The 26,968-nt window shown below is 63.3% G+C and overlaps 1 protein-coding gene across 4 annotated transcripts; it reads left to right on the top strand.

Moving 5' to 3' along the window:
* Positions 1–4: 4 nt before the first annotated feature.
* On the top strand, positions 5–26,566 carry CEP104 (centrosomal protein 104). Of its 4 annotated transcripts, none has more exons than XM_079777325.1 (22): positions 5–162; positions 2,111–2,240; positions 6,595–6,768; positions 7,031–7,169; positions 8,146–8,208; positions 8,481–8,557; positions 10,734–10,902; positions 11,308–11,463; positions 12,228–12,440; positions 13,044–13,187; positions 14,401–14,568; positions 15,150–15,323; positions 16,755–16,931; positions 17,374–17,580; positions 17,904–18,020; positions 19,122–19,158; positions 19,380–19,446; positions 19,937–20,045; positions 20,730–20,868; positions 20,959–21,026; positions 21,953–22,037; positions 22,724–26,566. In XM_079777325.1, the coding sequence occupies exons 2-22, from the start codon at positions 2,128–2,130 to the stop codon at positions 22,837–22,839; spliced, it is 2,712 nt and encodes a 903-aa protein (XP_079633451.1). In that variant the 5' UTR covers positions 5–162; positions 2,111–2,127; the 3' UTR covers positions 22,840–26,566. The 4 variants fall into 4 exon arrangements, with proteins under 4 accessions (XP_079633451.1, XP_079633450.1, XP_079633449.1 ...); XM_079777324.1 differs by having other exon boundaries at positions 6–162; positions 12,993–13,187; positions 17,904–18,011; positions 22,724–26,563; XM_079777323.1 differs by having other exon boundaries at positions 12–162; positions 2,114–2,240; positions 12,993–13,187.
* The last annotated feature ends 402 nt before the right edge of the window (positions 26,567–26,968 follow it).

A 26,968-nucleotide genomic window follows, 5' to 3' on the forward strand; every position in this document is an offset into this window, starting at 1 on the left:
GCGGGCCGGGCCCGGTCTGGTTGTCATGAGAGCGGCGGCCGCGGCCCCGGCGCTGGGCGCCGCCGCTGCGAGTCGGGGCGGCGGAGGCGGCGCTACCTGAGCCCCGCCGAAGGCGCGGAGGTCGTGTGGACGCCGAGGTCCGGCGGCCCTCCATCCTGACAGGTGGGCGCTCGGTTCCTGGCGTTTCGCGTCGGATTCCGCATCCTGGTGTCCCGACCTGCCCGTGCGGGGCGCCCGGCGATGGTGACTCGCTGCCCCGCGCAGGTTCCGTTCGCGCCCTGGTCCTTACTTAGTCACTTTGGGGCCCCTCGCGTCCACATCCCGTCAGACCACCTGACCGAGAGCCACTTGGCTGTGTGACACTTAAGTTTCCTTGCGAAGCGGAGACAAGCTTTCTCCGCGGGTCTGGAGCGGAACGATCGAAGTGGCTAAGTGTGTCCAGTGCCCCTGGCGCGCACGGAAAAGGCTTCAGGAAAGGGACCTGGAGTCCCTTTTCCCGGCGGGACCAGCCTGTGGCGTGAGGGGGCCTTGGGGACACCTGCAGGCGGGCGCTGGCTGGGGGTGACCTCGGTCCTGCACGGGGCCTGTCGGGGTCCCAGAGCCACTAACTGAGCACTCCGCGGTTCTCCCCCACGTTGTCGGTGGTTTTTATAGAGAACCCTCCTGCAGCCCCGCTCAGGTCACGGCCATCGGGTCCTAACTCAGGAACCCTTCCCCGGGCTCTCTGTCCAGGTTGCAGGGCCAACTTCGTGTCCGAACCCAATGTGCTGTCCCAGCCCTGCCCGGCCAGACTTACTAGCGATCAAAGTTGCACCCCTGAGCTCGGGACCCCCAAAGCCGGCTCATCTTTAGGAGCAGGACCTGTTGCTTCCTAGCCCATCTTGAAAACAGGTGTCTTTTCCTGTTCTCGGCTGAGTGTGATGGTGGATCTTGAATCCGGACAGACTTGAAGTCCTACTCACACGGCCAACGTGTGTGCAGACTCACTCCTTCACCCAGCACTGGGGACTACGGTGGGCAAGGCCTGAGGGCCTGTCCTTCAGACCTTCATGACAACGGACACAGGTTCAGCTGTCACCCCAACTCCAGAGACAAGGAAACTGAGGCACGGCGAGGCCCAGGCCAGGGTCCCCCAGCTGTGAGCCACGCAGGCAGGGTTTGTGCCCAGCTGTCGGTGGTCAGGTTCCAACACCCTCGCTGTGGCGCTAAGGCTGGAAAACAGGACCTTTTAGGCCCACGGGGAGGGTGTGGCCACGATACCATGTTGTCTCAGTACATCCAAAACGAAGGACTGGCACTTAGGGACCAGGTAGGCGAAATGCCTGGGCACAGCAGGGGCAACCTCCCCAGGGTGTCTGAAAAGGATTCCGTTTTGGCCACCCCCTTCCAGAGCCCTTCCACCCTGTACCCTAGGTGCTAAGGGTCTTGTCCAGCATCTAGAAGGGTTCAGGAATCTGGACAAGGGGCTGCTGTAAATTATTAAAGAGTCTGGAGACAAAACATAATTTTGGGAGCCAGAGGAGCTTGGCGGTAGGAACCAAGTTCTCTGTCTCTCTGGACCCCTTGCTTTTTATTAACACAAATTGTCCTAAGGCAAAGTAGATATACAGATCAAAGGCAAGGTTTAGTACACGGAATCCATTGTGGAATCCATTGTCAGATTCGGGGGACCTGCTGCTGTTCAGGTGTTTGGCCAGGAGGAGGCAATAACAGGTAGATTAGAGTGCCCTCAGCTGTCTGGCAGCAAGCAATCATCTATGCAGATGTTCAGGTGTGGGGAAATGCCCTCAGCCATTTCCAGCAGGCAATCCTCAAGGTTCCATCCACCTTTTGATGAAACTTCTTGCATTTATGACATGCTGGAATTAGCTTCCGGCACCTGGGGTCCCCTTTATGAACCTCCAAGTGTTACGTGAGATACTGGGGCGTGGCTAAAGGATGCTACTATAAAAAGTGCTTAAGGAGAAACAAGGTTCTTTGGCAGCGGTGGGAACATTGTGAGTTACGTGGTGTGTTAGCAAGGCTGGAACTGGCCGTTTCAATAGGTAAAGCTGTGATAACATGTTACTGAGTTCCTCTGTCTTAAAGAAGCGTTTCCTGCTCTTACCAGCAGCCCCAGCGCACAGAATGCCCCACAAGATCGGATTCGTCGTTGTCAGCTCATCTGGGCACGAGGATGGCTTCAGCGCCCGGGAACTCATGATCCACGCACCCACTGTCAGCGGGTGGAGGTCGCCAAGGTGGGCTGGGCGAGGGGCCTCGGGTGGGGCAGCGGGCGCTCGAGAGCAGGCGGGCTCCTTTCTCTCACTCGTCAGAACTCAGACGTCCGAGCCGCGGGTGGCCGCCGCTGCTGCACCCCCTCCGTGTGGTGTCGTGGTCTTCCTCCTGCCGCTCAGGTTCTTACTGAGAACTTGTTGGACCTCTTCCCCATAGCGTTACCCACGGTCACTTAGGAAATGTGCAAACACGAGAGAGGAGACGGGAGACAGTGACCCGCCCGCGTGTCGAGGCGGCTCCCCGCCGTCCGCCCGCTCACGCCGTCCGCCCGCTCACGCCGTCCGCCCCGCTCACGCTGTCCGCCCGCTCACGCCGTCTCTGTGCTGCGCTGCGGTGCGGGTTTGCAGGTTTCCTGGTTTCGCCTCTGACGGCTTGGGGGTCACACCACGCTTTAACCAAGGAGGGCTCTGGCGTTTGTCCTGCTGTCTGTGCGCCTTTGCGCGCGGGTTCTGCTGGAGGGATGTGGTCCTAGGTGCTGTTTCTGACACGGGGGTGGAGGGGTGGAGGGGTGTCTTCATCACTCAGCAGAGGTCGGGGGGTGCTTGTTGAGAGCTGGGTCAGACCACGCACGGTCAGTATCGTCAGTGCCCTGGGGCGGCTGTCCCCCAGCCCCGTCACCTCCTCAGTGTCCCTGCTCCTTGTCCCAGTCTGAGTAGAAGGTACTACTTACTCCTAACTCATACACATGTAACATGCATCACAGTCCAAATTCCGTCACATACCTGCAACTCACTTGTACTCACTTGTGCTGCTGACAAGTTGAATATAGAGCCCACTTTAAATGAAAACATTGTTCCTTTTGGCGTTTTTTTGCGGGAACCCAATAAGCCAGTCTCCCGCCCCTGCCTGAGTTCTGGAGCAGCTGAGACATGAAGCGAGTCGTGCGGGGGAGGGGCGGGGCGGGAGGGATGGCTCCGTTATTGTGGGTGAGGCTGATACTGGGAAGCGAGGGCTGTGTCTGCAGGCAAGTCGGCGGGCAGGACTCAGCCTCCCACAGCCAGGCCGCCGCCCCAGGGCAGCCGCGAGGGGAGCAGGAGGGACGCCTCTGGCTGGGCCTTCCCCAGGCCCCAGTCACCCCAGTGCTGCTCTCCCTGGGCCTGGGCTGGGCCCCGTGTCCCGCAGAGGCAGCCACCCCACTCTCCTCTCCCTTCCGCAGAGTCCTTCGTGCTCGCCGCACGTGCTCAGCTCAGTATTTGTGGGGGGAAGTCGCACATAAAGTAGCGAATGCGGCGCTTCTGGGCACCGACGGGCGTGTGCTTGTCTCCGGCGTAGCCCCGGCTCATCCTACTGGTGAGGTTCATCCTCATGGTGAGGCTCGGCCTGCAGCGCAGCCGTAGACAGGGACCCGCCGCCACCACACAGGCTCGCGCTGGGCTTGGCTGGGGGGCTCCTGCCTGCAGCCCAGAGTGGGGAGGGGGCTCGGGTCCTACCCGGGCACGGGGAGCCCCTGTGGCCGGCCACCACCTCGGACCTTGAGTCTGAAAGCTTGGGGGGCGAGCGGTGGCTCTGGGCGGCGGCAGCTGGGCCTGGCGTTTTACGGATTCCAGCGGAAAGGAGCCGGAGCTGTCCCCACCGGCCGCGCCCTGGGCGGCGGCTCAGGCTGTGCTGCGTCTATGACTCTGTCACCACAGCCGGGCTCTTTCTGAGGGTTTAAAGAACACAGCCTCGACACTTTGTCAGCTGCCTTCCTTTCCTTGAAGCCGTTGTGGAGGTTTGGAGTGCGGGAGGGCTCCCCGCGGGCTGCTGAGAGGCTGAGCCCCGCCCCTTCTCACCGCAGAGTGTGTGCTGTGCCCTGCGGTGCGGGCAGCGCTGAGCTCCCTCAGTCCCGCGGCCACGCCTGACACGCACGGGGCAGGGAGTGTCTGTGTCGCAGCTGCTGGTCCCGTGTTCCCGCCGCCCTCCTTCCCACGGGCACCGCTCCGACCTTTGCTTTTGCAAAAACTCAGCGTCAGGAAACGCCAGGCAAGGTACCCGAACCAGAGCCTGTCCGATCCGCCCCCTGGTCGCCAGCCACCCCTTTCTCGTCTCACTCCCCCGCTCATCCCTCAGCGTTCAGCATGCAGCCGTACCCCCCTCCCCCTGTCCAGGGCCTCGGTTACCCGCGCGGTTCAACCACAGAGTGAAAATATTTCGTGGAAAATTCCAGAAGTAAACAGGGCACACGTTTAAAAGTGCCTGCTGTTCGGAGGCGCGTGATGAAACCCTGGGCTCCCAGGGACGTGAATCGCCCTTTGTCCAGCGCCCCGCACTGTGGACCTCCCCGCCCGCCAGGCACGGATCTCAGCGCTTGTGTCCCCGCCGCCCTGGTTTCCCTGGCAACGGGCCCTCCGCGCAGGGGCTGCTGCGGCTCAGAGGTGCCAAGGGAAGCCGGAGGTGCTCCCTGTGGGTGAGCAGGGGGTGGTCTCGCCTTCGTGAGTAAGAAAACCCTGTGCTGAGGCTGCGGAGGTCCACGGAGGACTCTCCCGTCCGTCCGCCCGCCCGGGACCTGAGGAGGGAAAAGGGATCCCTTCCTTTTTAAAAATATTTTATTGATTTTTTACAGAGAGGAAGGGAGAGGGATAGAGAGTTAGAAACATCGATGAGAGAGAAACATGGATCAGTTGCCTCCCGCACACCTCCTACTGGGGATGTGCCCGCAACCAAGGTACAAGCCCTTGACCGGAATCGAACCTGGGACCCTTCAGTCTGCAGGCCGACGCTCTATCCACTGAGCCAAACCGGTCAGGGCTTCCTATTCCTTCCTTTGCCGTCTCGCCTCAGCCAGCGAGGGTTCCGGCCACGGAGCATGACGAGCGCCTGTTGGGAGGGAAGCGGCGTGGGATTTGTGGGTGGGAGACGGAGCGGAAAGTGTGTTCTGACGGACAGCGAGGGGTTTCAGAAAGCGGAGCCCCTGCGGGGCCCTGGCAGGAGCCGGAGACAGGACCGCACTCGTCACGGCTGCCTCTCGCGGGGCAGGGGCGGGAGGACCGGCACCCGCAGGCTCAGGGCTGGCTGCGGCCACAAGGGTTTCCCAGATTCACTGTCCTCCTCTGTCCCCAAGGAGCCTGTCTCCCGCTGGCCTCAGCCTGGTGTGGGCCCGGCTTACCCAGCAGGGAGCCAAGCGGGGCCTGGAGCGTGGAGGCCTGCTCCCCATGTCAGGAGCTTAGGGTAGGCGGGGCCGCTGGGGGGTGCCGCCGCCGCCGAGGTCATGGTCCCATGATGCCGCTCAGATGTCTGCGTGGGAATGGCCAGTCACCAGCTGGATTATGGGATGGGGCTCAGGGCGAGGTTCAGTGGGGGTCCTTGATCAGAGGAGGTTTTAAAGCCATGACTGACAGGACACCCCCATGGTGATTGCCGAGAGGAGGAGGCTGGGACCCAGGGGAGGGCACAGTCAGGGTCGCGGGGAGGGCCCTGTGGTAGGAGGGCCAGGAGGGGAGGCCGGTGGGCTGAGCCCTGAGTGTGGGGCCGAAGCCGCCTGCAGGCACGGGGAGGGGCTCCCGCTCCCCAAGCTGGCTGAGGGCAGCTCAGCAATGGTGGGAACGGGAGGGGCAGGGGTCACGGGAGGCTGTTCTTTGCCTGGGGGTTTCTAGAGTCTTGGTGTCCTGATGGGAATGATGGCGGAGCGGCGGGTCTGGCCGGGCCCCCGGCTCTGTGGGGTGCGGCTGGATGCTGGGCTTCGTGAAGAGTGGCTGCTGGGAGGAGAGGTGGGGGAGGGACCGGCGGTGTGGCCAGCGGGCAGGGACGCCGAAGGCAGTGACTAGCAGCGTGTCCCCTGCTCCAGACGCCCTGCGTGCTGGCTGTGAACCCGGTGTCGCCAGCTCAGTGTACTCGTGGCCGCATCACGGTCATGGTCACGGTCACATCCCATGAGGCGGGGCTGGCGCTGTGGCTCGGCCGCCTCGCGTTCAGGGCTGCGTGTGCCGTTCACTCCCAGAGAGATGGGGCTGCAGCCTGGGCGATGCAGGCGCCGCCTCCAGGCCACTGTGCCTGCACGGGGGGGGTGGGGTGGGGGGGGCACACATTGACCACGGAATGCTGCTGGCCATGGCAGGACCTCCCTCTGAGCCAGGGCTCGGGACGTGTGGGCTCCAGCGGGAAGTCCGGAGGCTCCGTCTCGCCTGCCCGCACAGCCTCAGAGGCACGTGTCGACCTCGTGGTAAACTTCAGTTTCCCTTGGAGCCGTGTCCCCGCTGCTGTTCCCCGGCGGCAGGCAGGCAGACCCAGCCCTCGCTCCAGTGCGGTCCACTGTGAGGAGCCGCGAGGGCAGGAGAGGTGTCCCCGCCCTCGAGTCCCGTGGCCGTGGGCGCCCTCAGCAGCACGCCGCTCTGCCCTCAGGTGCTGCCAGTTCCCGCAGGAGATCGTGGTGCAGATGGTGGAGCGATGCCGCGTCCGGAAGCTGCAGCTGCTGGCGCACCAGTACATGATCCCCAGCAAGGTGGAGTTCTACATCAGCCACTGCCTGCCCGAGTACCTGGGCCCGTTCCAGGCGGAGCGCTTCCGCAGACTCGGGTGAGGTGGAAGGGCCACTTTCAGGGACCCCTTCCTGGAAGCCCGAGACTCCTGAGCGCCCCTCCTCTGAGTCCCGGGCCCCACACTCGGATCCGGGTCCCGGGTCCTGTGGCCCATCACCCCCCTTCCCCCCCGCCCCCGCCCCCCCCCCCCCCCGCTCCCTGGGGTTTCCTACGAGGCCGCACTCCCCCCCAGCCCCGCGCAGGAGGGAGGGGCTGCACTGGCCGCACTCCCCCAGCCGAGCCTGCTCTGTGCCCTGCAGCTACGTCTCCCTCTGCGACAACGAGAAGACGGGCTGCAGGGCCCGGGAGCTGAAGTCGGTCTATGTGGACACAGAGGGGCAGTTTCTGAAGCTGGTTTTTCACCAAAATCACGCCAACAAGTACAACATCTACAATCAGGTGACACGCCTCCCCGTGCCGACCCCCAGCTCTGGTTGGGTCCTGTGTCCCCTGTCTTTGCAAAGAGGCGCTTTCAGTCTCCGTGGGGTGGCACCTCTATGGCGAAGGCTAAACTCCCCTGGAGGGAGCTGCTGGCCCGGCGCGGTGCAGGCAGGGAGCCTGCTGGGCCCACCGCAGGCGGGGAGCGGAGGGGGCCCTGGGGGGACCTGGAAGGGGAGCTGAGGGGGAGTTGGAGGGGGAACTGAGGAGGAGCTGGGGGGGGAGCTAGCTGGAGGGCTCCTCACCTCGTCCTTCCTCCACACGCCTCCCCCAGTGTTTTCACCAGGGACAGGTGGGTTCCTCCTTCAGCTACAGTGATTCTCAAGAAGCGGGGTGGGGAGGGGGCTCCTCCCTTCCAATGAGAATCAGACCTACGAGCCGTGGGAACCTTGGCGTTCATTTCTTTGTCTAATTTACCAAGCGTGTTCGTGTGACCCACATGAGCCTCGAGCAGATGGTCACCTGAGAGGCTGGGTTAAAACTGGGAGGCTTGCCCTGGCCAGTGTGGCTAAGTGGATAGAGCGTCGGCCTGCGGGTTGAAGGGTCCTGGGTTCGATTCCGGTCAAGGGCATATGCCTGGGTTGTGGGCTCGATCCCCAGTAGGGGGCATGCAGGAGGCAGCCGATCCATGATTCTCTCTCATCATGGATGTTTCTATCTCTCCCTCTCCCTTCCTCTCTGTAATCAATAAGGATAATATTTATTTAAAAAAAAAACCTGGGAGGCTTTTAGCTGTTGTTCTACATCCTCTAAACGTTAAAACAGCCACTGGCTCAGCATCAGAGTGTCAGCTTATGTGACTGACAGCAGTGGTCACTGACCGCCCTGCACGCGGGCCAGCTTTCCCCCGGGGACGCGCTCCGTGCGCAGCCTCCCTTGGCGGCTGTGACAGACGATGGGTGCCCACCTGCGATGCGTGGTTTCTGTGCTCCCGCAGGTCGCCCTGGTTGCCATGAACATCATCGGGGACCCCGTGGGCTGCAGCGATGAAAGCAACATTGTGAGTTTGGAAGTTTCATTTCTAAAGAAGCGACTTTATTTCCAACAGGAGGGAAGGGTTTATTGTCGTCACAAAGGGTGTCATCGTGAAATCTGTGGAGGAGTGATGGAGGAGTAACTTAAACTTTCCTTGACGCGAGAACTGGGGCCGCCCTCCGGGAGCCTGGCCCAGGGCGCGCGCTGGCCTCGGGGCTGGCCTCGGGGCGCCCGCAGTCACGGTTCTGTGCTGTTCCTTTCTCCTCCGAGACGCTAAGCAGCCTTCTCCCCCCAAAGACCTCCAGGGAGAAGCTGGCTGACCAGTACCTGGGGCAGCGCACGGAAGACCCAGCCCTGGAAGGAACCTGCTCCGGGTAAGAGCCCCCCGTCCGTCCGCCTTGAGACTGTGTGTGAGGAAGTGAGAAACGCGTCGCGTCTGCTGTCATAGGTCCGTTTCACAGCGCCTCCCCTCACTGTCAGCTGGTGCGCGCTGCTGCGCTGCCTCCTGCTGTGGCAGGTCAGAGGGGAGGAGCTACAGAGCCCGCTCCGCACGTCGCTCTCCCTCTGCTCCGGGCCTCAGCGCCCTCCGGCCTGCCTGCGGGTTACACAGCCGGGGCCCTGCGGAGGGGCTGGTCCACAGACACGGAGCCCAGACCACCCGCCCCTCCTCCAACCGCACCCCACAGGAACAGGCAGGCCGCCGCGCAGCTGCAGGTGAAATTGCTCCTTGGCCTTGGCCACACGGAGTCAGGGCCGCACGGAGTCAGGGCCGCAGGGAGTCAGGGCCGCACGGAGTCAGGGCCGCACAGTCAGGGCCGCAGGGAGTCAGGGCCGCACGGAGTCAGGGCCGCACGGAGTCAGGGCCGCACGGAGTCAGGGCCGCACGGAGTCAGGGCCGCACAGTCAGGGCCGCACGGAGTCAGGGCCGCACGGAGTCAGGGCCGCACAGTCAGGGCCGCACGGAGTCAGGGCCGCACAGTCAGGGCCGCACAGTCAGGGCCGCACAGTCAGGGCCGCACAGTCAGGGCCGCACAGTCAGGGCCGCAGGGAGTCAGGGCCGCACGGAGTCAGGGCCGCACGGAGTCAGGGCCGCACGGAGTCAGGGCCGCACAGTCAGGGCCGCACGGAGTCAGGGCCGCACGGAGTCAGGGCCGCACAGTCAGGGCCGCACGGAGTCAGGGCCGCACAGTCAGGGCCGCACAGTCAGGGCCGCACAGTCAGGGCCGCACGGAGTCAGGGCCGCACGGAGTCAGGGCTGCGGCACGGCCCCTGGGACGCGAGCCGCCACTCCCGTTCGCACAGACACAGAGGCCGCGGCCGCTCAGGAGGCTGGGCCTCGCCCGGTGTGGCCGTGAGCCTGGGTCCGCAGAGGCCGCCCTGCCCCACGGCTGGCCTTCCTGACGACCCTCAGCCTGGGCGGCCGGGGCTGTGGGTGCTGAGGGCGAACGTCACTGACCATGACGTGCGATCCATGGCTGACCTCCAGGGGGTTCTGGGAAAGTGGAGGCGCTCTGGGACAGGACGGCCTGGAGCCTGGGCAGATGTCAAATGACCTCACTTTTCTTTGTAAGGTTTTTGTGATGAAATGAGGTCTCTGTTTCCATCTCTGGGACTTCAAGGCGGAGCGACTTAGGCTTAGCGTGGGACCTGCCTTTTGGTGAAAGCAGCTGGTGGCCTTGTGGACACAGTAGAAGGTGGCCCTGCGCAGTCACCGCTGGGCACACTGGCCGTGCTCAGGGCTGTGGGGGCCTAGAATGGGGGGCTTGGTCCTTCGGGAGGTGCTGTCTCCCGTGTCCTCTCTGAACCCATCACTATACAATTCACCAACCGATTTATTTGAGGACAAACACCATTTTAGCTAAAACGTGCCTGTATGTGAAGTCAAAGCCGACAGTGGGTTTCCTGTCGCTGGTGTCCTCCGTTACCGTTCTGCTGCGACCTTAGACGGGCATTGTCAGTGTTAGTGCCAATGTCAGCGTCAATGTCGATGTCGATGTCAGCATTAGACCCGCCTGCAGGGAACCGGAGAGAGTAGAGCGGATGCCTGGTCAGAAGCGGCTGTGCGGCGGACAGGAGTGTCCCCGAAGGGTTTCTCATCTGCGGGCGGGAGGGCTGACGGCAGCATTGGAGCCTTTGAGGTCAAAGCGCAGGAGAAGCAACGGCCCGGCTGTCAGGTTCACTGGTCACCGGGTGCTGGTGTGGAGCGGACGCCTGGCTGCCCGGCCCACCAGGCTCCGGCTCAGCGAAGGCCTGGTCAGCATTGGTCTGGGTTGGGTTCTGCCCACATCGCCGTCGTGTCCGCGAGCCTAGAGAGAGCCTGGCACGGCCAGCACGGGGGGGGGGGGGGGGGGGGGGGAGGAGGCCGCGAGGATGCCCAGTGCGGGACCTTGGATACAGGCGAGTGTGAGCTGCGCGGCCTGCACTGACTCCTCGGGCAGCGCCTCCAGGAGCTGGGCTGGGCCGTTCTCCCGGCCGTCTGGGCGCTGCGCCGGGCCCTCCACCCCCCGCCCCCGGGGACCTGGCTCTGAAGTGTCCGCCTCTTCCCTGTAGGAAGTCTGACTACATCTCCCCACTAGACGACTTAGCTTTCGATATGTACCAAGACCCGGAAGTGGCGCAGATCATACGCAAGTTAGACGAGAGGAAGCGCGACGCCGTGCAGCAGGAGCGCTACGACTACGCCAAGAAGCTGAAGCAGGCGATCGCGGACCTGCAGAAGGTACTGCTCTGAGGGGCGCCCCTGTGCCCGCGGGCCGCACTGAAGATGCCCGTCCCAGCGCGGGCGGTGCCTGGCCTGCAGGAGGGGGTGTGGGCTCAACGCTCCGGGCAAAGCAGAGGCGCCTGGATAAACCCTCATAAGCCCGTGGGTCCCTCCAGACGTCACCCCAGACGCCGGGAGGGACACATCACAGACGTGTTGGACGGCCCACACTCACGGGGTTTCTCAGGCGCTGCTGCGGCCACAGGCAGCACTCGCTTTGCAGGGCGTGGCCATGCCTCCCGCGGCTCCCGGGACCCCCGGCCCCCACAGGACACAGGGTGGTCAGCGCCTCCGTCGAGTGGGCGTGCTAACCGCTGTCTGCCTGGGGCGGGCGGAGCGCGGAGACAGCGGTGTTGTGCGCAGGTCGGGGAGCGGCTGGGGCGCTACGAGGTGGAGAAGCGCTGCGCCGTGGAGAAGGAGGACTACGACCTGGCCAAGCACAAGAAGCGGCAGATGGAGGAGTACCGCGCCCGGGTGTACGCGCAGCTGGAGCTGCACAGCCTCGTGGACACGGAGCTGGTAGGTGCGGCTCGGCCGAGGGCGGGGCGGGGCACCTGTGCGGGTCTGCCGTGCTGTCCGCAGAGCCGGCGTCTGTGCCGGGTGCCCACCGCAGTGGCTCCCGCCTCGCCCGCTCTGGCAGGCTCACTGCAGAGCGGAAAGGGGCGGGCACGTGCGCCCCGGCGCTCCTCGGGGAGGGGAGTTGCCCGCCGGGAGCTGTGGGAAAGAAGCCGCAGGGGCCTCAGCTGCCGAGAACGCGCTCCAGGGCGGCGCTGCCCCTCAGACCCGCTCGGGCCGGAGTGCGCCCGCTGCAGACGAGGAGACGGAGGCTGAGACCGAGGGGCTGGGTCCAGATCCCGCCGCGCCGCTCCAGTTGTGTGACCAGAATCCCTGCTCCACCTGTGCCTCGGTTTCCCCGGCCCATTTGCCAGGGGGCAGAGGTGGGCACGGAACGAGCTGCTCTGTCTGAAGCTCTGACCACCCGCCCAGTGCCTCGCGCTTGTTAGGACGACGCGGGGAGTGAGCAGTGCCCGGCCGGCGGCGGTCCTCAGGGCCGGCCAGGTGCCATGTGCCTCTCCGCTGGCACAGCCGCGAGGTGTGCCTCCACGCTAGTGACTCACCCCCGTGCTCGTGATGACACGGGCCCGCCGTGTGTCACCTGTGGCCCACACAGTGACCGTGCGGGCAGTGAGGGCGGCGATGGCTCGGCCTCCCGAGGCTGGTGCTCCGGGGCAGGTGCGGGGCTGGGGTGGTGGCCCTGGGGATCACGCGTCCCTTTTCGCTAGGTGCCAAGGCCGTTGGATTTGCCGCTCCAGCCCCTCGTTCACTCCAGCAGCTCTTGCCAGCTGCCGCCGCCTCAGGAAGACAGGGCGGCAGAAAACCGGCTTGGAGAGCCGTTCCCTCTGGAGCAGCCCTCCTCGCACTCCCTGGACGTTTCCTCCCAGCCCTGCTCCTCGGACCAGCAGCTGTCCCCCCCACACCCTTCCCGCAAGGCCCACGTAGGTACCTCGGCCCCATGGCGCGAGGTGCTGTCCCGTGCAGGGCCTCACTCACTCACCTGAAAGTCAGTGTCACGTGGACTTGTCTGAGTGTCCATCTCCCGGGAGATGTCAGCGGGGGGCGGGCCTCCTGCCCACTGCTCCCCGGGGGCAGCAGCCAGGGCCCGGCCGGCTCAGGAGAGCCCACGCCTGTGGGGGAGGCGGGGGAGACGTGGAGGCCGCTGGACAGCGGGCACGTGAGCTCGGGCGGGACACATACCAGCTGTGACTAGGGAAACGTGGCCTGCTTGCCCGTTGAGCTGAGCCGCTGGAGCAAAGGGTAGGAGGCAGCACCGGCATCGCTTTTCATTAGGCTGCGATGGGAGAGGGGGAGGGGGAGGAACCTGATGGCATTTTGTCGGTTGCGCCTGCTGTCGTGTAAACTGTTCTGATGTCACTGGGGTTTAGCACGGACCCTCGTCAGCCTGGGACGGCCGCGGCAGTGAGCCTGCCGTGTAGACGGGTGGCGGGCGGGTCCACACGGGAGCTCTGCAGCCCCTTCCTCCCCTGCAGCCCGAGGCCCTGCCCTATGACGAGCGCCCCCTTCCCGCTGTCCACAAGCAGCCCGGGGCGGCCGTGGAGCCGGAGAAGAGGGACCTGGACGCCAGCGAGGCTCCCCGAGCGGGTGCTGCGGGCGAGCCCGAGCCCCTCACGGAGAAGGCCCTGCGGGAAGCCAGCTCTGCCATCGAAGTGCTGGGGGAAGCCCTGGTAAGAGGATGCCAAGGGGGGTGTGCGTGCGCGCGCGTGTGTGCGCGTGTGCACCTGTGTGTGTGTGTGCACCTATGTGTGTGTGTGCGTGTGCACCTATGTGTGTGTGTGTGCACGCCCGCGTGGCAACCCCATGAGTGAATGAGTGACATCCACAGTGTCCTGTCCTCACGGCCCTGTCAGCTCCGCGGACTCCTGCCTGCGGCTTTTTATGGGCTCAGCCCATCACATATTTGGTCGCCGTCCTTCTCTGCTGCCACCCCTCTTCCCAGCATGACCCCCTTTCTCCTAGAGCCCGACCTCCTGCCGCGTCGGCGGAGGCCGCTTCGCTTGGTCATTCGCCTGCAGCGACGTTTCGGGCTCCTTTGCTGGGGACCCTCTGTGGTCTGTGGTCCAGGGTCTCCATAGAGCAGGGGTCCTCAAACTTTTTAAACAGGGGGTCAGTTCATTGTCCCTCAGACCGTTGGAGGGCCGGACTATAGTTTAAAAAAAAAACTACAAACAAATTCCTATGCACACTGCACATACCTTATTTTGAATTAAAAAAACAAAACGGCAAAAACACCCGCATGTGGCCCGCGGGCCGTAGTTTGAGGACGCCTGCCGTAGAGCCTCCTCCCACACCAGGCTTCAGGCGAACCATGGTTTTCCCAGCAGCCCCCTCGCCGTCCAGCTTCCGCACCCGCGCCGAGTACCTGGGGTCGAGGCTGTGGACGGGCTCAGCCTCGTCTCTGATGGCGGGTCTGTGCCCTCGGGGATCTGCCCGAATTCTTCCCCTGTGGGAGGGAGGGGAGAAGGGGGAGGGGAAGGGGGAGTCTTGTGCTGATTATTCAGCGAGTGAAACAAGGAAACGGAAGCGAGAGTTTCGGATCTCACGAGTGAGGACTCAACACTGTCCTGGAGCTCAGAGCTGGCCGTGAACCAGCTCCCTGTGCCACAGCCAATCCCGGAGCGACGGCAGCGGGACAGGCAGGGTGCCCTCGCACAGGGAGCCCAGCCTGTGTCCCCAGCTCCCAGCCCAGAGCACTCGCCTCGGCTCAGCAGCCTTAGGTTTTCCCACAGAAAAGCGGTTCTCCGACGCACAGTGCGCACGCGCTCTGTGGAGGGCCTGGTGTTAGAAAAGGTGTTTTTTCATTTGAAACAAAGGCTCGGATGGCACAGTGCTGGGCGGGGAGGTCGCCGACACCGGGGCGTAAGCAGGCTCCGCCCGCAGGTGGCTCAGGCCTATTCCAAGACGTGGTCGTTCCGGGAGGAAGCGCTGCTCACCCTGTACCAGCAGCTGGTGGACACGCCGGTCGGGACCCCGAAGGAGGACCTGAAGGGCCTGCTGCGCGCGGCCGTCTTTCTCATCCGGAGGTCCATCCGGGACATCGTGACCCCGGTGAGTCCCTCGGCCTCAGGGCCAGTGTCCGCCGCGTGATGAGGTGCCGCTCCCAGGAGGGAGAGGAGACAGGAAGTCCCCGGGCACGGGAATGGCCAGCTCCCTCCGCGGGGCCAGCACCGAGGCGCTAGGAGTGTCCGCACGCCGGGCACCTGTCCCTCTGACACTCGTGCTGGTCTGAACAGCCTCCCTGTGTCTTCAGAGCCGGTCAGAGGCCTGGGCCCCAGGCTCACGGGCACCCAGGCCCGGTTCACTGTTTAGGAACCCGGGGCTGGGAGTAACTGTGGAGCTTACTGACTCTGTGAGGCCGCCAGGTGAGCGCCGCCGTCTGTGCGGGAGCTTCCCCAGCTTGGCGGGGCTCTGTGCCCGGGGCACGGGGGTATCGCGTGCTTGGGGCACCAGGAAGTGAGAGCGAGGGTCTCTGCACGCGAGGCCCTATTTAGACAGTCGTTTTCAGATGCCTTTCCCAGCCCTGCAGACGGCATGGGATGGTGTTCCTGTTTATCCCTGCCGGGAAGTCCCATGTTCCCTCTTAGCGGAATTCAATCTGAACAGTTGCCTGTCTCCTCCCCTCGCCCCAGGTCTTCCAGGCTTCGCTGAAGGTGCTGAAGATGGTCATCACGCAGTACATCCCCAAGCACAAGCTGAGCAAGCTCGAGACGACGCACTGCGTGGAGAGGACCGTCCCCGTCCTGCTTGCCCGGACCGGGGACTCTTCTGCTCGCCTGCGGGTCGTGGCTTCCAATTTCATCCAGGTACGCCGTGCGCAGGTGCGCGCTGCGGGGGCACAGCCCTGCGGGGCCGGACTTGGTTCAGACGGGGCGGGTCCCTCTGCTCGGAGCGTCTGCCTCCTCCTTAGGGCCCTCCTGGACTTCCCTGGGCTCTGAAAGGCCTGTGTTGTCTTTGACGTGAACGTTGACGGAAAGGCACACTGCTTTTCTAGTGTTTCTCTAATTCAGCACACGCTGTTCACTGTTAAAATAAAAACATGTGACCAACTAAATCAGGATAGAGAACACGGGCAAACGATAGCAAATGTGTCCCTGTCCTGATGTAAACATTTCCCTCTGATGAGCGAGCGTGCGGCCTCCAGGCCAGGTGAGGGGAGCGCCGAGCTGGCGGGGGCCGCCCTGCGTGTGGCTTCAGAAAACCTGTGCGTCTCCTAAACGTTCATCCACAATGTGTGAGCCGCACGTCCTTCTCGGAAAGGGACCCAGAGCTTCCATATTTCTCCCCGGGACGCTCTCCCCTGTGAGGAGTCAGCTTCCTGTGACTCAGTCAACTTCCTGTCGGTAAACAGGAGCAGTCCTGCACGCAGGTGGGAACAGTCATCCTCCGGTGTGCAGTGCCTCCTGCGAATACTGCGGCGCTGGGGGAGGGGTCTGGGGGGACGTGTTGAGGGCGGACACGTCCACTTTGGAAGGTTAAGCCCGTTGGCTCTGAGTGTCGGGGCGCTGACACCGCTGCTGAGGCCGCTGGGGCCCAGGCACGGGCTGGCTCCGCTCTGCACGCGGCCGGGGCGGCCCTGAGCTCCCAGCCGTGGCGTCTGCCTGTCCCTGAGGCGCTGCCTGGTGGTTGAGTGGCTGCAGGCTGGGCACGAGGGAGCTGTGTTCGCGCTGGGCCTGCAGGCTCCTGAGCGCAGACTGCCCTCCGTGTGGCCTCTCACGCTCAGCGTTTCACCTCGTCTCCCGACTCCGGGGAACTCGGTGACAGTCGTGTCTCTTTCTGTAACCTCGCCTTCGGAAGCGCTTATCCGCGTAGGTGTAAATGTGGCGGTGCGTGCCTTTCCCATCTTCGCCACCAACAGCCCTCGGCGCTGTGCGTGGTTGCCCTCGGGCGGCTTTGATAAATGCTGAAATGGTCCACAAGCCAGCTGATTGCTTTCAGGGTTCGAGAAACTAGAAACCTCTTCCTCCCTTGGGGAGTTCTGAGGGAGAAGCCTGGGTCTTGGGTCAGTTTCTCTGACGCTCTCACTGAACTCCAGGCGACCGCGCCTCATTTCCTCCCGTGGGTTTTGCTGTACTTGTTCCCGTGTCTCACACACATGTGAGCCTAGGGGCCGGTGATCGCCCGCCCAGGTGTCCCTGCCATGTTTTATGCCCCTTCCTTCGTGGTGACTGGGCCCCGTCAGAGGGAACGGTGGCCTCCGGCATGTTCAGGACCAGGGCTGGCTGTGGCTCTTCCAGGAGATGGCCCTGTGCAAGGAGGTGCGGTCTCTCCAGATGGTCCCGTCCTACCTGGTGCAGCCCCTGAAGGCCAACGCGTCGGCGCACCAGGCCCTGAGCCAGGTGGCCCTGCTGGCCCGGCTGCTGCGAGACCTGGGCACCGACAGCACGGGCTTCACCGTGGACAACGTGATGAAGGTGAGCGTGGGAGCGCCTGCCTGAGGCGGGATCGATGCCCTGCGACTCGTCTGGGACAGACTCGGGGTGTGCACTGCGAGGTGAAGGCGCAGGCAGGCCCTCCGGAGCCGCCTCCGGGGAGGCCGCGGACTGTCCGGGAGGCCAGCGCTTTATTGCTGGAAGCAGGACCTGTAACCCCGGTCACCCAGATGGCGAGGCCTGGAGCTAACCCTCCTCCTCGCCTGTGTAAGCAGTTTGTGAAGCGCAGCGGCGGGTGTAGGAAAGGGTGTGCCGAACGCGATGATGAACACAGCGAGTGGACAGGAGCAGAACCAGCTCTGCGTCCGTCCCGAGGCCGCGTGCCTGTGTGAGGCCGCCGCAGGGGGCGCCGCCCTCACCGCGGGGCCCTGAGGCCTTTCCCCCCTCTGCTCTCGGGGTGACCCGGACCTGCCTCTCCGCTCAGTTCGCAGTGCGCGCCCTGGAGCACCGGGTGTTCCAGGTGCGGGAGATGGCGGTCTGCGTGATCCTGGACCTGTACCGGCAGCACCACGCCGACGTGCTCGGGTACCTGCCCCCCGACGACAGCACCTCGCGCAAGAACATCCTCTTCAAAACCATCTTCGAGGGGTTTGCTAAAATCGACGGCAAACCCACAGATGCTGAGATCAGGGTACGTGGACGTGGGAGTCCCGGTCTGGTCCTGCTGAGGAGGAGGTCAGGGCAATAAGCCGGTGGGCGTGCAGGCGCCCCACGCCGAGGCCCGCGCCTCCCTCGTGCCTGCCAGGCCCTTCCCTGCCTGGAGAGACGGTGGCGCGGACAGTGCGTCTGGGCCGCCAGGAAGCAGCTCTCACATCAGCTGGAGCTGGCGTCTCCCTCTCCCTGGGGCAGTCGTAGCGACGCCTGCAGCGTGTGAAAGGCGACTGACGTGTCATTTGTCTCCCAATTCAATGACGACTCCACAAGCTCTTCTAATGGACGCCGTGTTCACACCAGGCACAGAGGAGAGCAGCCACGGAGGAAGCAGAGAGACGGAAGAGGGAGGAAATCAAAGCTCTGCAGGGGCAGCTGGCCGCCCTGAAGGAAATGCAGGCCGGGGCCCAGGTGAGCCAGGTGAGCCAGGTTCACGTGCAGCCAGGGTCCAGGTGGGCCGGGGTTCACGTAGGCCTGAGGTCCGTGTGGGGCCCGGTTCATGCGAGGCCGGGGTTTACGAGTTGCTGGGGTCCAGGTGGACTAGGTTCACAGGGTCTCACCCTGGGCTTTGGGTTGGAGCCCTGTGACCGTGGACTTCATGACGGAGACGTGTGGCCCACTGTTAGTTTCTTGGCTTATACAAACGCACCTCTGTGCTTTATCGGGATAAACAGAAGGAGCCCTCCTCAGCTCGTTGGCATGCTCTTGTGAGCCGGGGTGGGGTGCTGCAGATGCTGGGCCTCGGTCAGGAGGGTCCACCCCCTTCAAAGAGGAGGTGAGGGCAGGGTGAGCGAGCCCCCAGGTTGCTGGTGTGTCTGATGGAGGCTCTGTGGGGGGTGGGGAGAGAAGCACCTACCTGCCCAGGTTTTGAGGCCTGAGGGACTGGACGGCTGAGGACACTGACTGAGACAGAGCCGTGCAGGGCAGGCGCGGGGAGAGCGGGAGGGCCGCTGCTGAGAGGAGGGGAGAGGACTTAGAGGCCTGGGCAGAGGCGCCGAGTGAGCAGCAGGGCCCGGCAGAAGGCTCGCCCGGGGGCTCCTGGCACAGAGACCACCCCAGGCCTGGGCCCGGTGGGAGCAGGTTGGAGGCAGACAGCGGGGGCAGGCCGGTCGGGCAGGTGCACGGGCGCCCTGGGAGCCGACTAAGGAAGGGCTGCGGAGCAGGGCCCAGGAAAGGCTGGGGAGCCTGTGCTGCTGAGAGCCCAGGTGGGGCGGGCGCTGGCGACGGGTGAGTGATTGGGGGCGGGGGATGGGGGGTAGTGGCCTTGACAAAGGCGGGTTTCCCTGGAGTCCTGGGCAGGCCCTGGAGGGAGGCCCGGGGGAGGGAGACCGCAGGGCTTGAGTAGCGGAGCCGCTTTCCCAGGGCAGTGCCCGGTGCGGGACGTGGCTGCCGGTGGGGTGCGGGCGGGGCAGCGCCGTGTTGGCAGGAACTCGAGAGCAAAACTTAGGAGCACTTTCAGGATCGAGACGCTCTGCACAGACTGGCTCTGAGCACTGGCCTGACCGCTCTGCTCTGTTTTAGGAAAAAGGAAGCGAGGCCACCAAGGCGAGGAGTCCAGGTACGTGCGTGGCGGCCTGCAGCCGTGGGAAACCTCGGCCCCCGGCAGGCGGCGCTCCCTGCTGCACCTCAGACGCGGGCGGGTTGTGAAGATCCCCTTATAACTTGTGTTTTTAAATACATTTCACACCAAACGTCACCAACTTTAAAAAACTGGCTGCTAGAACTTTGAAAGTAGTTCCCAGGAAAAGTGAGGTAAATTGCTCTCTCTTTACATCCCAGAGCCTGACAGAAGGTGCGCGGCCCCACGCAGCGCCCCCGAGGCTGCCGAGAACCCGGGCCTGGACAAGTGCGTACGCTGCCCTCGCCCCGTGGGGAGTGACGAGGGGCTCGGCCTGTACACGCTGCCCAGTAGCTGCTTTCTCCCCGTTCACGGGGGTTCGGTAGACCGGCCCCTCCTCCCAGTACCTGAAGGCTGGCACCGCCCCAGTCAGCCTCGGCTCTGTGCCAGGCAGGCGGCGGCCCGTTGGTCGCAAGTGCTGGTCCGGCTCACGGTCAGAGCCGCAGGGTCTCCCGGCGGTGCAGGCGGTCTGCCCAGAGCCAGGCAAGCCGCTGCCTCTGCTGTGACTCACGAGCCTTCCTGCTGGAGGGGGTCCCGGGGAAGCTGACACCCCAACTCTGTGGAGCCCCTTCAGGGCAGTTTAACAGAGGAGCCCCCTGCGCCCCACCCCTCGCTGGAGGCCCACCGCTGCCTCCGGCCACCTGAGGTCCGGCGCAGACAGCCACCGAGGCCGACAGCCACCGAGGCCGCCCGAGCCTCACGCCGCCTCCCGTTGCAGCCTGTGCATCTTCTGCGGGGAGCGCAGCGCAGCCTTCACAGAGGAGGGCCTGGACCTGCACTACTGGAAGCACTGCCTCATGCTGACCCGCTGCGGCTACTGCCGACAGGTCAGGTCCGGTCCGGTCAGGCGGGGCGGCTACTACAGACAGGTCCGGTCTGGTCAGGCGGGGCGGGGCGGCCACTGCAACAGGTCAGGCCAGGTCAGGCGGGGCGGGGCAGCCACTGTGACAGGTCAGGCCAGGCCAGGTGGGGCGGGGCGGCCACTGCAGACAGGTCCGGTCCGGTCCGGTCAGGCGGGGCGGGGCGGCCACTGCAACAGGTCAGGTCCGGTCCAGTCAGGCGGGGCAGCTACTACAGACAGGTCCGGTCCGGTCAGGCGGGGCGGGGCGGCCACTGCGACAGGTCAGGCCAGGCCAGGCAGGATGGGACGGCCACTGCGACAAGTCAGGCAGGGCGGGGCGGGGCGGCCACTGCAGACAGGTCAGGTCAGGTCAGGCACGACGGGCTCCCTCCATCCTGAGCGGCGGCCTGGATGCTAAGGTGGCGTGGCAATGCCCTTAAGACTAGGACTGAGCAGGACCTGGGGTCCTTAGCCGAGGAACTAAATGACGAGCTCGGCGGGGTGGGTCCCAGAGGTAACAGCACGTGCCAGCCTTCACCTTGGGCGCTGGGAACTCGGAGGACCCTGGGCACGGGCATGAGCGCGGGTGGTGCCGGCGGCCGGGAGGGACACGCACAGGGACGCACACCGGTGCCGCAGCTGCCATCTGTGTCCTGCACTTGGGCTCCAGGTGGTGGAGATCGCCAGCCTGACGGACCACCTGCTGACGGAGTGCGACAAGAGGGACGGGTTCGGGAGGTGCTACCGCTGCAGCGAGGCCGTCCCCAAAGACGAGCTGCCCCGGCACGTCAAGTCCAAGGACTGCCACCGTGAGTGCCCTCGGGGAGGCCGGCACCCCGCCCCTGCCTCCCCCACGACCCACGGGGCAACTGGGTCTTGTCTCGCTGACACCATTTCAGCTGCCAAACCAGAGAAGCTGGCCAACCGGTGCCCTCTGTGCCACGAGAACTTCGCCCCGGGAGAGGAGGTGAGGCTCCGGGGCCAGCACAGTGGGTCTGAGCAGTGTGTTTGGTGCCGTCCGGGTCCCTCCGCTGGGAGAGGCTCAGCCCGGGGACAGGTGCGCGGAGGGAGCCCGTTCCCGTCTGGGCCCTGCCCGTGGGCCCTGCCTGGAGGCGTGGCCACTCCGTCACTCTGGTCCCCTTTGACTCATGAAAGTGAGCCAGCGGGCCGGGTTTGGAGAGTCTGCTTCCTGTCCGCTGCCGAGCGCTCCTCCCTCCCCGTGCGGCCACGCTGCACAGGGAGAGTGGGTCAGGCCTCCCGCCCCTCCGAGCCTCAGACATGGCTGCAGCTCCCTGTTCCTGGACTTCGCGCCCGCACCTGTGAGCCGACGGCCTCTCAGCACAGCTCCCAGGCCATGGCTTTCTCCACGCCCATCTGTGCTGCCAGCAGTGACCTCGCTGCGCGCTTACAGGCCCCTTAGCACCCCGCAGTCTCGGCGGCTCAGGAGCCTGCACGGGACCCGCGGGTGGTGGCGGGGTGGTGGGGGCCGTGTTCTCACCGGAGGGCTCCACAGGGAAGATCCGCTTTGAGCTCCCTCCAGGGCGGGCGGGGCTGCTTGCTTTGTCATCGGGGGACAGAGGACGGATCCCCTTTCCCGGTGGCTGTCAGCCAGGGCTGCGCTGCGCTCATGCTCTCAGCTCCAGGCCACCGGGCCCCGCCCGTGCCCTCCCTGAACTGCTACCCTTCCGCACACCCTCCCAGACGTCTCACTGGGCGCTGCCTGGGGAGGGCCGTGGGAGGTGGGCTGCGCCTTGTGATTGGCTGAGCCCCGAGGGGCCGTCCACAGACCCCCACTCCACGGCGCCTCTGGCTGCCTCTTTAATGATAGACACGTGGTCTGGGACAGCAGCGGAGGCCCCGCCTCCTGGTTACACCCGCGGCCTCTCGTTCCAGGCGTGGAAAGTCCACCTGATGGGCCCCGTGGGCTGCACGATGAACCTGCGCAGGACGCGCCTGCTGTTCAAGGCTCTGCCACCGGGTGAGCACGGGCCAGCCGCCTCCCTCCCCGGCCACTCGGCCACAGCGGCTTCCCGTCGGCGCCAGTTCCTTAGGCAGCGGCTTAGGTCAGACCCGGAAAGCTTTTCATTAGAAAACTCTCTGGCCGCGAGGCCCGGCTGCACCCCTACTTCAGGGTGAGAGAGGCGAGGCCCTGAGCGAGAGGATGGGCGCAAGCGGCGGGTGTGTGTCTGTGCCCGGCGCTGAGCTGGGCTGCACCCCCTGGTCCATACCGTCCTGTAAACCAGGACACGAGGGGCGGGAGGCGGGGGGGGGGGAGGCCAAGGTCCTACTCCAGGGAGGAAGCCTCAGTCACATGACTGCTCATTCTCCGTGGCTGGAGCTGAACCGTTGAAGCCAAAAGCAGGCAACCGGCTCGGGGTCTCCTCTGACCCGCGGGCGCCGTTTCCTCGGAGCTCGTGGTCCTTCCTCTCCTGCCATCCGGTGCGTCTGCAGCAGCCACCTGAGGTCACCACCGGGTGACCGCTGTCCTCTGCCGACCCCACACGGTCAGGCCGGCTCCTGTAGACGAGTGCCGGGGTCCCACCCTCCCGCTGTCCTCCCCGTGTCTGCTGACGCCGCCTCCGTACCGGCAGGTGCTGTGCGCTCCCGCTCGGGCGTCCGTCTCCTCCTAACACGTGTCTGTGCTCTCTGTTGTGTCCACCGCAGGCAAAGGCCCAGACACGGCCAAGCCAGGGACCTCGGGGCCGAAGGCTGGAAGCAAGATCCCCACCCCAAAGGGGGGCCAGAGCAAGTGCTCCGGCAGGACCTACAGGAAGCAGTGACCCGACGGCCCGGGCCCCGGGTGCGAGCGGACCGAGCAAGTTCCTGATGGTGCTCACGTTGCCTAACAGCCGTCTGCGGCCGGCGGCCCTGCTCCACCACTGTCCTCACGCGTGTGTGGGGCTGGCCGAGGCGGCGGCCCGACAACCGGCGCTCCCTCCCGTGTCCAGCTGGCAGGTCTGACTGTCTCGGGCAGGAGCCTGACGTCGCCGTGCTCGGAAGAGACCCCGAAACCGGCGCTGAGGAGGCTCCTGGAAGCAGGTGCCGGGCCGGGCCAGCGTGTCCGGCAAGCACAGCCCCTCGTCCTTCACAGGAACCTGCTGTGGTGTCTCAGCCACGGGCTGTGTCCCTGCAGGTCACGGGGCAGGAGAGCGGAGCGGCTCGAGCCCACCACCCCCCGCCCCCCGTGCCTTCTCTCACGCCTTCTCCCGTAGGCAGCGCTGCAGAGCCTGTTTTCCTCTCTGACAGAATAAAGGTTAATTGAAGGCAATGGCGTCGCCAAGAACTGGTCCCTCCAGCACTCACGTCTGGGCTGGCCTGTCCCCGTCCCTGTCCCCGTCCCCGTCCCCGTCCCCCTCAAAGCCAGGCCGGAATTGGAGCTGAGGGCACTTTTCTCAAACATCCAGACCAGGCGTCCTCAAACTACGGCCTGCGGGCCACATGCGGGTATTTTTGCCGTTTTGTTTTTTTACTTCAAAATAAGATATGTGCAGTGTGCATAAGAATTTGTTCATAGTTTTTTTTTTAACTATAGTCCGGCCCTCCAACCGTCTGAGGGACAGTGAACTGGCCCCTGTTTAAAAAGTTTGAAGACCCCTGATCCAGATAATACTTAGACCCAAAACATCACTCCCAGTGACGCAACCAAACCCTCAAATCCAGTCTCCTCCCAGCTCCTGCCCAGCCCCTCCCCCAGGAGGTGGTTCCACCTGCCTCATCTCCAGGGCACCCTGGGGGGTGGGAGGGGTACAGGGAGCCAGTGTCTGTCTGAGGCCTGCCTGTCCAGGCGATGGCTCACGGGACCCCAGCAGCTGCCCTCTCCGTCCCCTCGTGGCAGGGGCCCGACGCCCACTGCCGAGCGCACGGCAGGCTACCGGAAAGCCGACCGGAAGGGATGGCATGTACCGCACAGCTAGTGTACCGGTATTCTAGTTCGCAGCCTGGGAAACAGGAACACGTAAATGAATAGCTGTTGGAGCGGTGTGCGCCCCGGCACGTTAGCAACCGTGGATTCGCACTAATCTACCACCATTTTTGGTAAATAACACCTTCTCGTATGGTTGACTAGAAATACTGAGCAAGTCCGACCAACAAAACAAAGTAGTTAAAAATTACTAAAGTGTGGGGAGACAAGGTAAAACTCCTCGACCAAGCGGAGTACAGCGGCCGAGATGATCACAAAATGATCCTTTTCGGCTTCAAAAAGATGTTGGCCATTTTCTAATCCATTTTTGAAATACAGATAAAACATTTTTTTTAAACAGAACGATAATGAGAAAAGTTAAGCAATTTTCTTTTCTCTCCAAACAAAACTTTTAAGAAATAGGTATAATGTTTTCTATGTAACTTTAAAATAGTTGTAAAATGTTTAGTTTTTAGTGATTGACAAAACTAGGTGCATTTAAAACAGGTTAACCTTGCCCTGGCCGGTGTGGCTCGGTTGGGTAGGCGTTGTCCCATTCACCAAAGAGTTTGCCAGTTCAATTCCCAGTGAGGACACAGGCCCAGGCAGCCGGCTCCGCCCCCAGAGGGGTGCACAGAAGGCAGCCGGCTCCGCCCCCAGAGGGGTGCACAGAAGGCAGCTGGCTCCGCCCCCAGAGGGGTGAACAGAAGGCAGCCGGCTCCGCCCCCAGAGGGGTGAACAGAAGGCAGCCGGCTCCGCCCCAAGAGGGGTGAACAGAAGGCAGTTGGCTCCGCCCCCAGAGGGGTGAACAGAAGGCACTGGCTCCGCCCCCAGAGGGGTGAACAGAAGGCAGTTGGCTCCGCCCCCAGAGGGGTGAACAGAAGGCACTGGCTCCGCCCCCAGAGGGGTGAACAGAAGGCAGTTGGCTCCGCCCCCAGAGGGGTGAACAGAAGGCACTGGCTCCGCCCCCAGAGGGGTGAACAGAAGGCAGTTGGCTCCGCCCCCAGAGGGGTGAACAGAAGGCACTGGCTCCGCCCCCAGAGGGGTGAACAGAAGGCAGCCGGCTCCGCCCCCAGAGGGGTGCACAGAAGGCAGCCGATGGACGTTCTGCTCTCACATAGATGTTTCTCTGTCCATCTCCCTCTCTAAAAATCAATAAAAATATTTTTAAATAAAAATAATAAAACAGGTTAGCCTTGCTGGTTACAGAAGCTTCATGCATTTGTGGTGAAATGATCCGTGGTAGTGGATTGTGGCCGTGAAAGCTTTACAGAGTCGTGTCCTATTGAACCAAGAATCAGGGTAAAAGTGTAAAAGGAACTGTGAGCTCTGTCGGCTGTAAGGAAGCATCTGAATTTGGAACAGTAATTAATAGTTGAATTTTTATTCATGAATATGTTGTGGGTATTTAACAATATTTGTTCTTTTCATATTTCAGAATAGCCTATCAATATAACTTAAAAGAATTATATGTATAAATTGGCATTAGAATACAAATGTAAATACTTTTCATGAAAATTTGCAATTTTTTAATGTTTTAGCAACATAGTTTTCTATTTATATTTCAGGTATCAGAATTATAAAATATCTGAGTAATATATTTTTGTTGCTATTCAGACTTAATTCACCCCAAGAATATTCATATAATAAAAAGGTCACTAAACATTTCACTTTTATTTCGATAATTTAAAAGCAATTTGTAGGTTCTATTTCCCTCTGTAAACACGCGGGGATGGCCGGCAGGCACCTCAGAGGGCAGGCCGGGCTGCTGACCGGGGGCCTGAATGGTAAGTTGCCAGGAGAGAGTTTGATCCTAAAATAAGTTATTTGTCAAAATGGATTTACTGCTGAAGAAGCGAAAAGATTTTAAACTGCAGATAAAGCAGAGGAAGTTGCTGACCACCGTTATCCTGTGCAGCAAAGCCAGGTGGCCAGGGAATGCTGGGCCGCCTGGGGGGTTCCAGCCTAGTCTCCTGTCCCTCCGACCAGTGAGGCCGTTTGCTTTTCAAGTAAGGAAAATGGCAGCACTTCCTCTGTACACGTGTGGGGTGGGTTTAAGCTTCTATCAGCTTTGGTGATGTTACAACTGTCTCTGTTTTAAGTTATGTACAGCTTTTTCCTTACACAAATAGCTACTAACTTGAACTTGGGGTATCACCGCTTAAAAGGGCAAAAATCACTTCCAAATGCCTTATCCTACTTTGGGGGGAGGTGTGCTGCGCAATGACCTCCAGGGAGGACTGGCGGACGGTGGTCCATGAGGGCGATGGAAGGAAACAGGCCTGCCTCTCTCCAGTGACGTCACAGCCTGGGTGCCCTCAGCACCTCGCATCCCTCACCCGCCGCCCTGCCCTGCCCATGACCTGGCGCCTGTGCGACTGCTCAGTTTGCTGTGCATCACCTTCTGGAGCGGACTCTTTGCGCCGCTTTTAAAGTTTCCATCAACAGCAGCCGTTACATCCCGGCAGTGGCCTCTCCACGTCCTGTTTACCCCGTTGGAGGGAAGCACCACAGGACCCCCCAAATTTGCCGGATTGGTGTGCGGGTTCTGACCGGTGGGCTCTGGGAAACCCGCCCATGCGGGGGGCGCCTTCTCGGCACCCAGCTGCCCCGAACACATCCTCCCAAAGGAGCCACTGCCACCGCCCCCTTCCCGTGTGTGCGCCCTTGTCAGGAGGGGACTAGAGGGGACAGCACCCGGCAGACTGTCACCCCTTCACTCTAAAGACCACGCCCCCCCGGCCGCCCTCCCGCCCCCACGACAGCGGCGAAGCCCGGATTCTAAGCCTCCTGGGCCCTCGCTCTCCCGGGCATCCCCGATGGGTCCGGAGGTGTCCATGCGCTGGTCACTCCGCCTTTTGTCACAGGGTCCCCGCGGCGGCCCCCGCGGCGGCGGGGCGATCCCTGCTGCTCCCCACAGTCTCTGCGAGGACGACTCCGTGGTGCGGACTCCGGCCGGGCGGGGCCAGGCGGCCCTCGGCCCGGGCTGGACTCTCCGAGCAGAAGCG

The sequence above is a fragment of the Cnephaeus nilssonii genome (assembly GCF_951640355.1).
Source record: "Cnephaeus nilssonii genome assembly, chromosome: 7".
NCBI classification, from domain to species: domain Eukaryota; kingdom Metazoa; phylum Chordata; class Mammalia; order Chiroptera; family Vespertilionidae; genus Cnephaeus; species Cnephaeus nilssonii.

Excerpts from the sequence above, each read along its gene's own strand:
- CEP104 (XM_079777323.1), top strand. The coding sequence starts at position 2,128 with ATGCCCCACAAGATCGGATTCGTCGTTGTCAGCTCATCTGGGCACGAG. Across the intron at positions 6,769-7,030 it reads GAGCGCTTCCGCAGACTCGG|CTACGTCTCCCTCTGCGACA; the intron begins GTGAGGTGGAAG and ends TGTGCCCTGCAG. Across the intron at positions 13,188-14,400 it reads AAGTGCTGGGGGAAGCCCTG|GTGGCTCAGGCCTATTCCAA; the intron begins GTAAGAGGATGC and ends CTCCGCCCGCAG.